The sequence below is a fragment of the Rhinatrema bivittatum genome, chromosome 4 (assembly GCF_901001135.1).
Source record: "Rhinatrema bivittatum chromosome 4, aRhiBiv1.1, whole genome shotgun sequence".
NCBI classification, from domain to species: domain Eukaryota; kingdom Metazoa; phylum Chordata; class Amphibia; order Gymnophiona; family Rhinatrematidae; genus Rhinatrema; species Rhinatrema bivittatum.
Genome location: NC_042618.1, coordinates 380,175,720 through 380,194,184, shown reverse-complemented (window position 1 = coordinate 380,194,184; position 18,465 = coordinate 380,175,720). Strand labels below are relative to the sequence as shown.

At 45.3% G+C, this 18,465-nt stretch overlaps 1 protein-coding gene across 3 annotated transcripts in view; it reads left to right on the top strand.

The window, feature by feature from the left end:
* Positions 1 to 18,465, top strand: part of TASOR (transcription activation suppressor) — a 387,184-nt gene that overhangs the window by 307,571 nt on the left and 61,148 nt on the right. For all 3 annotated transcript variants that reach the window (XM_029600919.1, XM_029600917.1, XM_029600918.1), the window contains one exon: positions 10,640 to 10,799. In XM_029600919.1, the coding sequence (XP_029456779.1) occupies positions 10,640 to 10,799 (160 nt within the window). The remainder of the gene's footprint in view (positions 1 to 10,639; positions 10,800 to 18,465) is intronic.

Sequence of the window (18,465 nt, the reverse complement as noted above, 5' to 3'; positions counted from 1 at the left end):
CTTCCCACTCATGGGTCATAAGCTGTAATAGCGTTAATGAAAAGGGAAGGTTCTAGGTGGAGCCCGAAGACCCAACAGAACAGGATCCCTCATGGAAGGCTCAGTACCTGGCCGCAGAGCCTGAATATCTAGCTCCGACAGCACATGAGGAATTAAAGGGTCCAGCTCCTCTGTGAAATAATCTGAGCAGAACATCCCCTTCAACCAGCGCAGATTTGTCAACATCATCTGAGGTGTCTGCGATGGGAGGATCCTGGGAAGCGAGATCTGGGGGGTCAGCAAGTGGGGCTACCGCCGCGTCCGATGCATGAACCACGTGTGCTCTAGGACCTTCAGCAAGCCTAGGGACCTTTGCTGGAGGAGGCTCCTGTAAATCTAAACCAGCTTCTCCCTCCATATAGGCTTTGTGCACCAAAAGCACAAATTGGGAGAAAAAACGGTGTTGTCTCTTTAAGACCCGACCCCCCCCCCCTCCCTGGGGGAAACCCAGGAAGCAGGGGGGGTGGGTAGTCGGGCACCGGATCTCGAGGCCTCTCAGGGCTCAAATTCGGCAGCGATAGCTGAGGTAGGTGGGAATTCCGCCGTGCCCCTCCCCCCCGAGTCAGAGCCTGAAGAAGGTAAAATGGCCACTGTTCCCACGCTAATCGGGAACGGGGCAGACCGAGATCTCCGAGCCGGAAGACTTTTCCCTGCACCATATGATCGCTTGAGGGATGCTCCCCTGCCGTCGGCAGGCAACATCGACGAGCCTTCACCCCCCGAGAATATATCGGAAGCAGAGGCCATCGCGGGATAGCCTCACTGCCAGCTCCCGCAGGCTGAACACTGCGAGCCACGCGGCATTGCGACAAGGTAATCAGCTGTAAATACCTCTGGAGACCCAGGAGCCTAAAACGTTGTGTTTTTTTTTTTAAATAACTTCTAATCAACCAGGGGAAAGAAACGTACCTGGGTCCAAGCTACATAGGCTCCACCAGAGGAATGAAACTTCTCTGGGCTGTTGCTGCCACCAGAGGAATTAAATCTTCTCTGGGCTGCTAGGAGGAGGGACTGGCCCACCGGTAAATCCCCCCCCCCCCCCCCCCCCCAAACTCACCGGGTCATGAAACCAGTCTCCAGGCAGAAAGGGCTCTCTGGGTAAGAACTCTAGTCGTGCCTACCACCAAGGGAGTTGGAACACCCTGGGAGGACTCGCACTTATTCAGTAAGGGGTAATAGCGTGTCCTAAACGCGTGTCCAACCCCCTTTGAACCTAACAGCGCCTGCAACATGCAAATGCATGTTGATGGCCCTATTAAGTATTTCCGTGCAATACAGAAAGTAAAATGTGCAGCTAAGCCGCACATTTTACTTTCAGAAATTAGCGCCTACCCAAAGGTAGGCGCTAATTTGTCCAGGCACCGGGAAAGTGCACAGAAAAGCAGTAAAAACTGCTTTTCTGTGCACCCTCTGACTTAATACCATGGCGATATTAAGTCTGAGGTCCTGAAAGTTTAAAAAAAAAAAAAAAAACAGAAAAAAAAAATTTGAAATAGGCTCGCAGGTCGAAAACCGGACGCTCAATTTTGCCGGCGTCCGGTTTCTGAACCCGTGGCTGTCAGCGGGCTCGAGAACCGATGCTGGCAAAATTGAGCGTCAGCTGTCAAACCTGCTGACAGCCGCCGCTCCTGTCAAAAAAGAGGCGCTCCTGCCTCTGTGACTGTAATAGAGGAGACTCGCCCCGCTACGGTGGTAGAGGTAGGAGCTTTGTCACCATCTGGGGATGTGACTCTGTCTCCTCCTGATCCTCGACGCCCAACAATGGTGTCCCCCATCGACTCCCCCGTGTTAACCAGTGATCAAATAGCCGAAGGGGCTTTAGGTACACCGGTTGGAGTGGAACTCGGGAGTGAGCTTCCCAGCTTACCAGAATCTCCTGAAGGCACTGTGGGAGGAGCAGCAGGTATTGGTGCCATAGTAGGTACTTTATCATCGACCCCTGAACAGGGGACAGGAGGAAGTAAGGGGAAGCTGGTGATGATGGGAGAAAAGCTGGCAGATAAAACGGGTAAATATACCCAGTATGTAATACCAGATAAGCCAGTAAATGTAACTCTGGACTCATTATGGGACTTAGTAGCTGGCTTGAGTAAAGCTCTATTTGAGACGAATGCAAATGTTGATATCTTGGATAATAAAATGGTAACAATAGAAGAAAAAATTGGAAAAAATGATTCTAGATTAAATAAGATAGAAGCTGTTATAGAAAATAATTCTAGTATTCAATTAAAGTTAGTTAAAGATGTTACGTCAGCTTCACATAGAATTGAGTACCTGGAAAATTATTCCAAATACCTCAACCTTAGATTTATAAATTTCCCAAGAGTAGTGGGTCAAACAATAGATATGACTCTTAAAAAATATTTCCTTGAAAATTTAAAGTTTAATGAACAAGGGTTACCTTGTGTCAAAAAACATAGTTTCTTAAAATTCCCGCAGAAAATTAACATTCAAGCTCAAAATCAGGCTGAGATTATGGAAAATTTAACTGGATATCTGGAGGATTCCTCTATAGAATTGTGTGACAGAGCAACTCTTCTTGTTACCTTTGCAAATTGCGAGATATGGGTATTGTTATGAAAAATTTCTTTAAAAACATCTCTACTCCATTTTATGGAGCAGGGGTGAGAATTTACCCGGACCTTGCGCGTTTAACGCAGCAAAGGAGAAGGGATTTTTTGATGTTAAGAGCACAGGTTAAGAGTTTGGGTTTTTCTTTTGTATTAAGATATCCTAGCAAGTGCATAGTGAAACAAAAAGAAGAATGTTTTGTATTTTTATATCCAGAGCAACTCAAGTCATTTGTAAATGCTAGGGTGATTTCTGTAATATCCCCTAGTGTGCACTAAGAGGGATCGAGAAATATAGATATAGATATCAGTCACTATAGATACCAGCTGATTATTGTTAGATATTAGAAGTACCTGTATAATTACTGCTAATTATTTATCTCCTCAATTTCTTTAATAAGATTAAGCCAATATAGTGATTGTTGAACATGTAAATGTATATAATTACAAATGGCTGTATCTCTTTTCCGTTGTAAGTTTTGTCTTACTTAAATATGTGAAAATCACAATAAAGAATAAATTTAAAAAAAAAAAAGAGGCGCTAGGGACGCGCTAGTGTCCCTAGCACCTCTTTATACCGCCGGCCCTAATTTTAATAAATTAAAATACTGTATCGCGCGCACAGGAGAGTGGCCTGTGCACCTGCTGGGAGAGCGGGCGCTCGCCCACTCTCCCGCTATTTTACTGTATCGGCCCGATTGTGTCTTGGGCCCTGAACGTGGTGTTGGCTCAGCTGATAAAAACTCCTTTCGAGCCACTGAGCTCCTGTTATCTAAAATTCTTGACCTGGAAGGTCCTCTTTTTGGTGGCAGACACTTCTGCATGCAGAGTCAATGAGCTTCAGGCGTTGGTGACTTATCCTTCATACACAAAGTTCTTTCATGGCAGGATGTCTTAAGAGAAAGAGTTGCTTACCTGTAACAGGTGTTCTCCTAGGATAGCAGGACGTTAGTCCTAATGAAACCCACCCACCAACCTGCGGAGTTGGGTTTCTCCTATGTTTATTGTATTTTTTGTAATTCTATGTTACGAGACTGGAGAGGGACCTTGCATGGATTAAGGCATGCTGAGCATGCTCAGCGTGCCAGTCAAAGTTCTAGAAACTTTGACAGAAGTTTTCCGTGCTGGGCTCCAACCAATGTGTGAAGATTAACATCCTGCTGTCCTAGAACTGTTAAAGGTAAGCAATTCTCTTACCCTTCTAAATAGTATTAGAACTAGGGAAAACTCCTTGAAACGAACTGGTAGCAAATTAAAAACTGGAGAGAGAATTTTTTCACTCTGCATGCAAACAAGTTTTGGAATTTGTTGCCAGAGGATATTGTCAAGGCATCTCATTTAGCTGGCTTTAAAAAGGGGTTGGATGAGTTCCTGAAATAAATCCATAAATACAATTAGCCCGGTAGACTTGGGGTAGGGAAACAAGGAATGAATCTGCCAGTAAATTCCTAATGATCTGGATTGGTCACTGTTAGAGAGAGGGTGCTTGTCTTGATGGACCCTTAGTCTTAACCAAGATGGCACATCCAGTTTTCTCTGCTACAGGCATGCTTCCAAATGTGGAAGAGTGCCATATAAAAATTTTAATAAATCAGACTATCTACTGTCAAGGGAAATGCTAGAGTGCTGCTTAAATTTCAAATTTAATAATAAAATATTGATGCATGATTGTGTACTTTTCAAAATGTACAGCCTTTAAGGCAAAACAGATGGTGCTGTGCATTATATATCAATAATTGAGGCTAAAATATAATAACATATGACAGATAAAGACCCAAATGGTTCATCCAATATGGTATCATTACTTGAGGAACAAAAAAAATAATTCTGCATTATATATTTTTTGGGTTTTGAACTATGATGATACATTTTTGGATTGTATTTATTTCCAGAATGAGGAAAAGGTTTATGAAAAATGAATTTTACTGTTTTAAAGTTATTTGCTGTCCATCCTAGAAATGGCAGTACTTGCAGTTCATAAATAAACCATTGTTTCCTAGTATATAGACAGATGGACTCAGAACCAGTGGGTTATGCTCCCCTGCTAGCAGATGGAGACAGAGCAAGCTGACGTCACAGTATATATACTCCTGCAGTGACTCCAGCCTGCCAGTATTCTCAGTCTCCAGCAGATGGTGGACATGCATCTCCCTATGGGGATTGTTATAAATTTTGGATGGAGAATTTTACATTGAGCACGAAAGCCCTGCTCTCCTGCAGTGATACCTAATGGTCCCTCCCCCAGTTGAGAATTCCTGAGGTGATTTCCGTGGTCCCTCAGAGACGTGCCTTGGTCCAGTAGCTGGTTCCCGGCATGAGCTTAGCTGCTTGTACAGCTGAAAGGCAGCAGGTGCAGGAGGCCGAGCACGGTGGTGACTGCAGATCCCTTCTCCCCACATAGCTGGAGACTCTGTGTTCAGTTGGTAAGCGCTGAGCTCTCGTAAGTTTAGGAAAAAAATGTTTTTACCTTCCGATACAGACAGAGGAGCTTTAGGACTTTCTCTGTGCTCGACGCACCATTCCGACATCATTCCTGCTCCTGGTGGGGCCAGGGGAACTGGGCAGCCTGGTGGTTGAGCAGCCCCCGGTGGGCTAGGTCTTGTAATTAGTCTTCTTGCCTGATTGCCATGTGGTAGGCATTTTTCGTGCACTTCTGTGTGTTTCTGCCTTCTACAGGACATCAGTGTGCGCAGTGTCAGCTTTGCACATGCATTGTGCTCACAGTTTGGGCACACCTTTTGCGTGCACATCTTAATGATGTTGATACGCACAAGAACCTACACACACCATGTGCGTGAGAATTTAAAAGTGCTTTTTTTTTTTTTTTTTTGAGGGTGCTAATTTTTGTGCACGTACAATTTTGAGCTTGTACTGTTTGGGTGCACATTCACCACCACATTGGTGCCAGTGAACAGGAAACTAAGCAACTTTCTCTCTGTACCGGGCTTCTAAGCCTGTCATGGCTTCTAACGTGTCAGCACTGTTTGGACACTTAGGGAGAATTGTCCTTCTCTGATTTTGCTAAGCTAGGGTCCTCCCATTCTGATGAAGGTTCCACAAAGCAAGGTACCAAGTGAAGCAATGATACTTCCAAGCAAAAAAAAAACTTCACTCAACTGTTTGCCACATCAACTTAGTGTGAGTCTGCCCAGATATTTGCAAAAATGGAGGAAAAGACCTCAGAGCCTCATGTTTGTTCTATCCAGAACATATAACATGTATGAAGTAATTGTAATCATTGGTTTAAAAAAACCTCCAACCTCCACACTTTTTATTACAAAAATTACCCCAAATTTTTTATCTTATTTTCTTCTATTTTCTTTGATTTTTCTTCAAGGCTCTGAGGTCTTTTCCTCCATTTTTGCAAATATCTGGGTAGACTCACACTTTAAGTTGATGTTGCAAACAGTTGAGTGAAGTTTTTTTTTTTTGCTTGGATTTGTCTGGAGGTTCACCAGACCTTGATATTCCCTTGACTGTTTCCTCCGCAGAAGATGGCAGTTCAGTGGGCCCCGCTCTAGTTCCTTCTGGTTGGTCTGGATCCAGCTTCTTTTTCTTGGGTGGAGGTTTTTCAGGGTTTAAAATCCTTTCTTCTGCCGCAGTCCTCCTTTACCCAAACTGGTCATGTCGGACTCGCAGCTGGTGGCCCCTCCCTCTTCCACTCTTGTGGTTGAGCGAGGGGGTGTGCCTCGATTCGCTGCAGGTTTTCACGACAGAAACCCGGATGATGAGGCTGATCCTGATTCCCTGGAGGATGAGAAATTCCTCCGTGACTGGACAATGTTACGGTTCTTTCTTGGTGGTGTTGTCCCAGACCTTGTGGTGGCTGGGAGTTCCTGGTGCAGATTCTGTGTCTGAACCGAAGAAGAATCGCATTTTGGTTTCCTTGCATAAAGCATCTTGTTTTTTCCCAGTTATGGATGCCATTCAGGACTTGATTGATCTGGAATGGAATGCCCCAGAGGCAATTTTCAAAGGGGGTCGGACATTGGAAGGTGTGTACCCCCTCAAACCGACTGTGAGAGCATTTGTGTCTTCCCAAAGTAGATGGACTGGTCTGTGCCGTCTCTAGGCAGACACCTATGCCCGTGGAAGGAGGAGTGACCTTGAAGGATGTAAATGATAGGCTACTTAAGTCTATCCTTAAACAGGCCCTTGAAGCGGTGGCAGTGACTTTACAGATTGCTTCCTGTTGCACTCTTGAGGCCCATTCTTGCCTGCTTCTCTCGCAGGAAGTTGATTCTGCGGTGCATTCCAGAGTAGTAATAGATCCTGCTGCTGCCCTTTTGACAGATGCGGGCTGTGATTTGGTCCGTACCTCGACCAAAGGAGTGGTAGCAGTCCGGAATCAGCTATGGTTGCGAAATTGATTAGCTAATGCAGCTTCCAAAGCTAATCTTGCTAAGATGCCTTTTAAAGGTCACTTTTCTTTGGGAGGGCATTGGAGAAGCTGGCCAGTAAGTGCGGCTTGTCTCCAGTGCCCCTCTATTATGAGGGGTTGTTTCCAGGGATTCTGGCAGTGTCGTCCCTAGAGAGGGTCGACCTTTCAGCAGACTTGGCCTTTCGGTAGATCTCAGTCCTTTCGTCCCCAACAACCCAAGAGAGGAGTGGGCTCGGGTGGAGGATATTCCCAAGCTTCCCAATGAAGGTTTGCCGACCCACCTTTGGGAACAAGAAATAGGATGACGTCTGTATCTTTTTTTTTTTTTTTTTTTTTTTTTTATTAAATCAGAGGTGGGTCGAGAAAACATCAGAGCGGTAGGTCGTGTAGGTGATACGGAGGATAAGCACTGGAATTTCGCAGTATTCCACGGGACATGTTCAATTTGTCCCCTTGCCACTCCCCACAGAAGAAGCAGGCAGTGGAGTTCACATTTCAAAGGCTGCTCAGGCTGATGGTTGTGGTTCTGGTGCCTGCATCTCAAAGTATAGGGCGATATTTCGATTGTTTTGTTGTGCTCAAGAAGGAAGGCTCCTTTCGCCCCATTCTGGATCTCAACAGGGTTGACTTTTTTGAAGGTGACTCATTTTCACATGGCAGCCTTACTTTGTGTGGTAATGGTGCAGTCGGGGGAATTTCTGACTTCCCTAGATCTGTCAGAGGCTTACCTTCATATTCCCATCCGATTGGAACACCAATGCTTTCTATGCTTTGTGGTGTTGGGGTGCCATTATCAGTTTTGGGCGCTGCCCTTTAGTCTAGCTACCGCTCCCAGAACATTTTCCAAGGTTATGGTGGTCGTAGTGGTAACCTTGCAAAGAGAAGGGATCCTGATGTACCCGTATTTAGACAACTGGCTGATTCAAGCCCAGGAAGAAAGCCTTCTGATGACACACAAGGTGGTCGTCCTATTGCAGGAGCTCAGTTGGGTGGTGAATCTGACCAAGAGCAAGCTTCAGCCATCCCAGTCCTTGGAGTATCTGGGGGGTCTGGTTCGACACTGGGCAGGACAGTGTTTTTCTACCGGAAGTTCGGATTCAGAAATTTATGTCTCAAGTGCGTCAGTTGGTGAGCACAATACGCCCAACGGTGTGGTCTGTTCTACAGATGCTTGGTCTGTTCTACAGATGCTCTCTGCTGGCTCGTTGGAACCCGCATTCTCAGGGCTATGAGGTTCGGCTCCACTTGCCGATGGAAATTGCTCTCACCTCCAGTGGTGGTTACAGGAGGATCACCTGAGACAGTGAGTTCCCTTGTCCTCTCTGGCCTGGTTGGTACTCATGACAGATGTGAGTCTCCACGGTTGGGGGCCTCACTGTCTGGAGTTAATGGCCCAAGGGCTTTGGAATGCCAAAGATATCCACTGGAACATCATTTGCCTGGAGCCCAGGTGGTACAGCTAGCAAGCTTGCAGTTCAGCTACAGGCTGCGGGTTCAAGTGATGTCTGACAATAGGACAACGGTGGTTTACATCAATCACCAGGGAGGAATCAAGAGCTAGCAAGTGTTGCAGGAAATAGACCAGCTTATGGAATGGACAGAAGGTCATCTGCAGAGGATCTAAGCGTCTCACATTGCAAGAAAGGACAATGTGAGAGCGGACTTCCTAAGCAGGGAGAGTCTGGACCCAGGAGCATGGATATTGTCAGCCAAGATGTTTCAGCTGATTGTAGATCTCTGGGGCCTTCTGTTCCTAGACCTGCTGGCGACTTCTAACAATGCGAAAGTTCCTCAATTCTTCAGTCGCAGGAGAGATTTGTGGTCCTTGGGCATAGATGCTCTCGAACAGCACTGGCCGGAAGACAAATTGCTTATGCCTTTCCTCTTTGGCCCTTGCTGGGCAGGATTATTCGCAAGATTAAAGGCCACAAGGACTAGTTCTCCTGGTGGCACCAGACTGGCCCAGATGTCCATGGTATGCAGATTTGTGAAGACTCCTGGTGGAGAACCCCCCCTTCACTTTCTGCCACACATTGATCTGTTACAGCCAGGACCGGTTCTTCATGAGGATCCAACTCTGTCCTGTCTTAGGGTTTGGCCCTTGAGAGAGGTTTGCCTGTTGAAGCGTGGTTAATCCTCTGCGATGACTGCCAACTTAATCCGCGTTTGCAAGTTCTCCACTTCCTTGGCTTATCTGCGAGTTTGGAGAGTTCTTGAGGCCTGGTACGAGCAGCATGGTGTTCTTCCTCGTTCAGTTAAGAGCCGACTCATTCTGGATTTTTTGCAGGATGGAACGAATAAAGGGTCATTGTCTCAGCCTGATGTGGTCCGTTTTTTTTTGTTTTGTGTTTTTTTGAAGGGCGTGAAGCATCTTAGGCCTCCCTTGTGGAGTCTTAATTTGGTGCTGGAATTTTTGGTGGGGCCCACGTTCCGACCACTGCATAGCCTTTCCTTGCAGTTTTTGACTTTGAAGACTGTGTTCCTGGTGGCTTTATGTTCGGTGCATTGAATTTCTGAGCTGCAGGCCTTGTCTTGGCAGGAGCCGTTCCTTCGGGTGACTCCAGGGGCATTACAGCTGCATACTGTTCCATCCTTCTTGCCTAGGGTAGTCTCGGACTTTCATGTGATTCAGTCCATCTCCTTGCTGTCCCTGGATAAGGTCAGGGATGCAGAGGAATATAGTCTCTTGTGCTCCATGGATGTCAAGAGACTTGTAGTGTAGTATCTGGAGGTTTCTGAACTTTTTTGAAAGATGGATTGCCTATTTGTTCTCCATTGTGGGAGTAAGCAGGGCGCTCTGGCTTCGCAGGCTATCATAGCTCGTTCAATTAAGTAGGTAGTCACAGTCGCATATGTGGATGTTGAGAAGCCATTGCCTACTCAGGTTATGGCTCAGGCAGTGTCATGGGCGGAGGTTAGTTTGTCTCGTGTCAATATCTGCCAAGCTGCAACATCCTCCTTACACACCTTTCCCAGGTTTTATTGTCTGGATGTGCAGGCCCGGGAGAATGCAGTCTTTGCACGTGCGGTGTTGACTAGACTGCGGGCAGCCTCCCACCCTTTTCGGGTGTAGCTTTGGTACATCCCACTCGTCCTGATCTATCTGTCTACAAGCTAGGAAAAGGAGAAATCACTTACCTGATAATTCTGTTTTCCTTAGTGTAGACAGATGGACTCAGCTTCCCGCCCTCTGCTGCAAATGATTGTCAATAGTCGTCCTGTGGAGCTCCGAGTTCCCAGGGGTTACTGGTAATTGCTCATCCAGTCCCTAGATTAGAGTTCCTATGTTCTTGAGTTCCCTGTTTATTGATGGTTAAGAACAGTAATGGTTGACTGTTTTTTAATTATGTTTTGCTACTCTGTCCACAGTTGCTTTTTGAAGAGAATACTGGCAGGCTGGGGTCACTGCAGGAGTATATATTCTGTCATCAGCTTGCTCAGTCTCTATCTGCTGGCAGAGGAGCATAACCCATTGTTCCTGAGTGCATCTGGCTACACTAAGGAAAACAAAATTATCGGGTAAGTAATTTCTCTGTTTGCTTAGGTCTTGCATAGGTCATGATAGAATATGGACTGCTTTTTCTTCTAGGTTCATTTAAACACCTGCTTAGGCAATTTTAAACTTTTTTTTTCCTCTTTCTTCCTTCAGATTCCTGGTTTAATGACTTTGAAGACGCTTCCATGTGTTAGCTTTGCTGGTGTCGATAGCTTGGATGATGTAAAAAACCATACGTACAACGAATTATTTGTTTCTGGTGGTTTTGTTGTGTCTGATGAATCTGTACTTGATCCTGAATCTGTTACAATAGGTATGAATTTTTTTTTTAAACTATTCATAATATGACTGCCATGCAACAGTTTCTTCTAGATTGTGCATATAACTTTATTCTGAACAGTAGGCTTTAGTAGCTGATTTCTGACAAGCAGATAAATGAGTTATGGCACGCTGGATCATGCAACCACGTGCTTAGTGCTCCGTTTTTCTTGTGCTTGTAAAATACTCTTTTTTTTGTTTTGTTGTTTTTTTTTTTTTAGATTTCCCCCTAACTAGCGGGCAAATACAGTAAAAATCGCAGGAGAGCGCACAGGACACTCTCCTGTGCGCACGATACAGTAAATTAATTTATTTAAATTAGGGTTCATGGCAAAAAGAGGCGCTAGGGACACTAGCGCGTCCGTAGCACCTCTTTTTGGACAGGGGCGGCAGCTGTCAATGGGTTTGACAGCCGACGCTCAATTTTGCCGGCGTCAGTTCTCGAGCCCGCTGATAGCCACGGGTTCGGAAACTGGATTCCGGCAAAATTGAGCATCCGGTTTTCGAGCCACGGGCCCATTTTTAAATGTTTATTTTTTTTATTTTTTACTTTTTTTTTTAACTTTTGGGGCCTCTGACTTAATATCACCATGATATTAAGTTGGAGGGTGCACAGGAAAGCAGTTTTTACTGCTTTTCTGTGCACTTCCCCAGCGCCGGCTGAAATTAACGCCTGCCTTTGGGTAGGCGCTAATTTCTTAAAGTAAAATGTGCGGCTTGGCTGCTCATTTTACTTACTGTATCGTGTGGGAATATCTAATAGGGCCATCAACATGCATTTGCATGTTGCGGCCGCTATTAGGTTCGGGGGGGGGGGGGGGAGGTTTGGACGCGTGTTTTCGACGCGCTATTACCCCTTACTGAGTAAGGGGTAAAGCTAGTGCGTCAAAAACGTGTGTCCAATCGCGGGTTAACAGTGCGCTCCGCTGGAGCGCACTGTTAACCAAGCACTACCGTTTGGATGTATGCGCCCCAGAGGTGGCTTCCTTTGGTGAGAGTTTGCTGAGAGCGGGTGTTTTGGGTTCCTGCCCAGTATAGAGGGGCTTTGGTGCATCTCACTTGTCTGGATTGATCTGGGTATGTTCAGGAAAGGAAAACTGGTTCTTACCTGCTAATTTTTGTTCCTGTAATACCACAGATCAGTCCAGAGGCCCACCCTTGGGATCTTGCCGAAAGACTGCTGGTTCTGCTGCTGGGCCTTTAGGCTCGAATGAAGATGGTTTTCAAAGCTATGTTGATTTTAATATGTTCTAGAGTTTCTCTGTTGACTGTGGTTGGTGATTAATCCAGTTCAGGGGTATCCATCCCAGGGGCTTGGTTCGCCCTATTGTTAAATTATCTTGGCTTGGATACAGGTCAATACTGAGGGACTGCAGGTGGCACACTCAGATATGTAGCAGTGCCCAAAGTTTTGTCTTCTGCCTCCATCTGTTGGTAGAGATGAATAAACCCACTTGTCTGGACTGATCTGGGGTATTACAGGAAGGAAAATTAGCAGGTAAGAACCAATTTTCTTATAAATTTTAGCTCACATTTTCACTCAAACAATAAATATTAAGTCCAGATGCAGTAAGCTAATGGTATGCTAATGTATTGGGAGTCTTTTTTTTTTTTTTTTTTTTTTTAATTAAAGCACACTAACCCGAAAATGTGTGCAGAAGATATTCTTATCATGAATAAAATACAACATATGTGCACAAAAATGTTTTTTTGAGAAGTCTGCGCACAAAACAAGATTTATGTGCAGGAAACATGATTTGTGCACAAGGCATAGTCTATGCAGAAAACTGTGCACAAATTGTTTATGCACATAAATTCAGAATCACACCATAAACTTTGGTTTCAGCCCCATAGACTAGCATTAGCTCAAGTAACCTTATTCCAGCTTTGACCAGAAGTTATTTTTGCAAGGCCAAAAAACTGTGTTAAGCCTACTTGCCTTTCTGTATGGAGGAGTAATAATTAATGGCTTCATTAATGTGGGATTGAAATGGAGGAGCACTAACTTGTTCATACAGAACTCCTTGCTGCATCCAGAGTGATCTGTGCAAAAATGTACGCACATTCACGGGTAAAACTGCAAACAGTGCATCTTATTGAGTCCTAGGTCAGAGCTATGATAATCTCCTTAGCACTATACTGTTTCCATTGAAGGTGTTTGCAAGGCTGCCACTTGGTCTTTATGTACATGTCTTCACTGCTTATTACTGCCTGATATTTATTTATTTTATTTATTTATAGGTTCTTCTATACCGCGGTACGTATAGTAATACATCACCTCGGTTTACAGTGAAACATTAATTTAGCAACAGGCTTTACATGTAACAGTATCAAATAAACAGTAAAACAATTAATAGCAACAGGCTTTACAGAAAAACCTGGGTTTCAAATAATATGCATAAATATCGAACAATAGAATATTAATAACCATGTATTTGCAGGAGCAAATAATCTATCTGAGGCAAACCAACGTCTCATTATATATAATAGCCTGAATTGATAGACCATGTGGGGGTATGGAGTTGCAGATAGTAAATATCATAGTCGAGTATAAGAACTTGGATAAGGTAAGGAATCATATGGTATTGCTGAAGGTTAGACGAGATTCATAGTGTGAATGCTTGTTCAAACAACCATGTTTTAAGGTTTTGTTTGAAAGTTTTGTGACAGGATTCAAGCCGCAGGTCCAACGGCATGTTATTCCAGATTTTTATTCCAGCTATGGAGAATGATCGGTCTCTGGTGGACACATGTTTGATGTGTTTTAGTGGATGGACAGTTAATTTCGCTTGGTGAATGTTTCTAATTGGTCTGTTGGAGGTGTGAAAAATGAACTGATCAGAGAACCATTGCATCTCTTGGTTGTGAATTGATTTGTGGATGAGTGAGAGAACTTTAAAAGTAATTCTAAATGATACGGGTAGCCAATGTAGGAACATGAGTGCTGGAGTAATATGTTCATGCCGTCGAGTATTAGTAATTAAACGAGCAGCGGCATTCTGCAACATTTGAAGGGGTTGAATTGTGCTTTTAGGGAGACCCAGTAGTAGTGCGTTACAATAGTCAATCCTTGGTAGAATTGTGGCTTGTAACACAGTCCGGAAATCCTGAGGATGTAATAACGGTTTAATTCTTTTCAATGTGTGTAATTTGAAGAAGCCATTCTTGATTGTGGTTGAGATGAAATTATTTAAAGTAAGGTGATTATCAATCATGACCCCAAGGCTGCGGACTTGCTTCAGCTTGGTGTGGTCTGTTGTTGAGGAAGGATCAGGTTGCAAGTTTGTTGAGGTATTCTTGTGTGGCGTTATGATGAGTAGTTCGGTCTTGTTGGTGTTGATTGCAAGAAAGTTTTCCATAAGTAGATTTTATTTATGTGATAATACTTCACATCAACACTGTAGTTTTGGCCAAGCAGTTCTCAAGAGCATATTTAATTTCTACACTTATCTCCAACCTCTGATACTGGTTGCATACAGGCTGCATCTTCCACTACTGATATAAAAACATTAAATACTTATGCACAATCCTCAGCTTGGAAGTCTTCACTTGTATGTTTTTTATCTGTCTGGCTTGTTCACAAAGAAAGCCAGGTTGCTTACCTGTAACAGGTCCTGTTGTCTACGGAGAACACCTATCTGCCCCACAATCCTACCTCCCTCCCATAGAATTGAAGGTTAGCTGGAAGGATGTGCAGCCAGAACTTTTCTTTTTTTTTTTTTTTTTTTGTTTCACTTTTAAAAATGTTTCATGTGGGGGGGTTTTCATATTTATTTAGGGGCTGATGTGCAAGCCGCCACACACCATATTGCATGATTTAACACGTCCATGTCCAAATCACTGCATAGCTAATAGCGCTCATCATATGTAAATTCCATGTAGATGAGACTATTAGCTAATCCCCACGATGCAAAAAGTTTCCTGTGCGGCTAATGCGCCCATTGCAATGTGGCAAATTTTGGCGTAAAGGTATGCCATACTCAATGACGCATTGAAAAAAAAGAGAAATCCTGCTTTCTCTGATTCCTTTTAATAGTGTTGTATAGATAGTAAGTAGGAGGAACCAAAGCAGATTTAGTCTTAAAAAAAAAAAATTCTAGACGTCCATTAGACATACACAAGGTACAAGATTCAGGCCATGTAACTTGTGCATGTCTATGCCGAGAAAACGGATGCTCGTAGATTGAGCGTCCATTTTCCAAACTCGCTTGACAGCCACCTCTCCTGTGCACTCGATGCAGAGGATGTGGTAGGGATGCACAGAGTTTTCCCTAGTACCTCCTTTTTTGCATGATCCCTAATTTAAATATTTGATTGCGCACCCAGGAGAGGTGGCTGGGTGCGTGTTAGGAAAAATGGGCGCTCGACACTGAGCGCCCGATTTCTGCACACAAATATTGCATCGGCCCCATAGTATACACTAATTGAAAATAGTGCGCACTGATTTTTTTTAGCGCATACCAAAATAATTAAGCAAATGTGCACATCTGTTAGCTTGCTATAAAGAGTAGACTTGTGTAGCAGCTGCTATGTGGAAATTTTTTTCTGAGCTCAGAATGCTTTTCTATCTTGGCATTATCTGATAGCATGGCTCATTTGTGTGACTGATTTGTCCTGCTGTCTGCAGAGAACACCTGTTACAGGTAAGCCGCTTACTTTCTTCAGAACCAATAGAGTTGCTACAACTCTGGATATATGGTGGAAGAGCAGAAGTTTTGGCAGGCTGCATTTGTGACTTTAATATTTAAGATTGCTACATTAAGATAAACTTGAAAAAGAAATACAATGGAATACACAACCAACTGCAATTAAATAACTAAATGGCATAATTATCACCATGTCTAATTAAACACACTTGGAGGGCATCTCATACATAGGAAAAGAAAGCATACCATCAGACCTCTAATAGTGGACTTGAGGAGCTCCTCTATACAGCCCAACCAATCCTACTGGCACTAATGAGGTGACAATTCATTGGATCTATCCCTGTTTTGAAGAAAACTATAAAGCTGGCCTGGCTTATAAATTGTATATTTAGTATCTTGCAACTTCCCATTTTCAAGGAAATCTAAGCATAAAAGTGGCCTCTAGGGCAAGCACCTCCTGTTGCTTACTGAAAAGCAACCTACATCTCAAAGTTAATCGAGATAAATCAGGAAACATAGCCAATCTGACAAGAAATAAATTTTCCCGTCAATAGCAGTGCTGAATTAGCCATGCTGTTATGGGAACTGTCCACCAGTGCCCGGGAGGCGGAGCTTATGTAGCAGAGTGTAGATTTTTGTTCCCTCTGCGGCTGCGCGTGGGTTCCCGCACAGGAAGTAACAGATTCTCCTCAGTCTGTTTTTTCCGCGCGCGGAAGCGCACGCGGAGCTCTATTCTCCTCACAGACATCACTTTTTCGACGAAAATGTCCAAAAACCCTTCAGGTTTTAAGCAGTGTCCCTGCGGTAAGTGACAGACATGATCGATGCTACCCGCTGCCTGGGACTGAACCATAGACAATCAGACTGTCAATTCTGTGCTCGCATGTCCCCGCGAGCTAGACTGCACCGAGCCTATCGGATGATGGAGCTCACATTAACTAACAGGCCTTCCACGACGCATTCCTCCCCAGGACAAGAGTCAAGGCCGCCACTACAAAAAAGAAGAGCCTCGTCTTGCGATCAACCACTCTCTGGGACCGGAGGTAAGGCTCCCCAGGTATTACTTCATCAAGGCCCGCGTGAACCCTCACCACGGGGCCGCAAGACAATGCCACAGATCTCCCGACCACGCTCGGATCAGGCTGGAGCCGGGAGTTTCTAAAACGAAACATCGCTCGACAGGCCTAGGGAGCTCAGAGTGCCTGATACCCACGGCGCAATCGGTGCCGAAAGCGTCGACTCGACAGACGCCGGAGCCGGGAGAAAGATTGGCGCCGAACTCCCAGGCGTCGGGACCGGCACCGAAGCTTGGGGAGCCGGCATCTGCGCCTGCATCGGCACGGGAAGATCGGACGCAGGGATCAGCGCCGAGATTGGCGCTGGAAGAGCGGGCGCCGAGATCAGCGCAGGGAAACCCAGCGCCGGGAACGGCGCCAAAGGACCGGGAACGGGACTCAGTGAAGAAACTCTGCACCGGAAGAGGCGCCAAGAAACCGGGGGCTAACCCCAAAACGGCACCCGACAAGCCGGGCAGCACGAAAACCGGCACCAGGCAAACCGTCCCAGACCCCACAAGAGAAGATACTCACGAAGTGCACTTCAACACAAGAAACCGAACACAGGCATCGACATTCTCGCAGTAGTGGGAAACGCGAACATCATGGGAAGCACTCGAAGGACGGAACTCCCACGTCTCACACGCAGGCCACATCAGACTCAGCATCCAGTAGCCTACAATCTCACACTAGAAAGAGGTCCGGGCATCATAGAGGAAGACCTTCCTACGGTAGACATGAGCGGAGACATAAACGTCACCGATCATCGGACCGTTCCAGAGATCGGTCATTCTCCATGTCCTCCAGTCAGGATATAGAATCTGAACAATCAGGAACCGAGTAATTCCGATCTCCTCCTCTGTCGTCGAGCTCCTGTTCAAAATCCTCTGTAGGCAACCCGACAGGACACGCAAACTCTACACCTGACGCAGCTAGACCTGGACGGTCACCACCCAAGTCAGGACCCGAGGACACTTCTGGGGACTGCCGGTCAATGCTGCCAGACACACAGAGAGCTTTTTGGGATCTCTCCCAATCACTGGCGGGATTTTTCGAGACCTTGCAATCGTCTTTCCCTTTGCCGCCAGAGGACAAATTGGACCCGTCACACACAACAGACAAGCCGCGATCGTTGCCGGGAGTCCCAGATCTGACTCCTACCCGGCCACGACCACCCTCACCGGCACCATCCCACCGCTCAAGGAGTGAGTCGCTAGAATCACTATCTTCTCATTCCTCATAAACAGGATACCCTTCTGATCCACCAGAACAACCTGCGGAACCATACTCTCCCCCAGAGGACCTATCTTACCCGAAATTCATGGAAAAGATGGGAACCATTTTTAAATTAGAGGTGCAAAAGTTACTGGAGCCTAGGGCGGAAACCTTAGGCCTTCTAAAAATTTTTGATACACTGGGGGAACCCACGTCCCTCCTCCACACAATGTGTTGCATGGAGTTCTACAAAAATCGTGGGAAACACCATTCGCAGTGCCACAGTGCCAGCAGTGTCTAGGAAGACGGACCTAAAGTTCAAACTTCAGAAACCTTCTACATACTCCATGCCGCAGTTACCACACGAATCCATCGTAGTGGAATCAGCGTTACAGAAGTCAAAGAGGTCCAAAACTCATGCCTCCAACCCACCGGGCAGGGACAATAAATGCTTGGATGACTTCGCCAAACGGGTCTACCAGAATGCTATGCTGACCGCTCGTATTCACCATCATCAGTTCTACATGGTGCAATACATGTATGAGTGCCTCCAAGCAACAAAGAGCATGTTCACCTCGATAGGAGACAACATCCCGATGCCCATTTTAGACATGGAAGAATGTTCGCGCCATCTTTTACGAGCGGTATACGAGGGATTTGAGACCTCCTCTTGGGCATCCACCACAACTATAGCAGCGTGCAGGCTAGCATGGTTGAAAGCCAGCTCCATTCGTGAAGACTTACA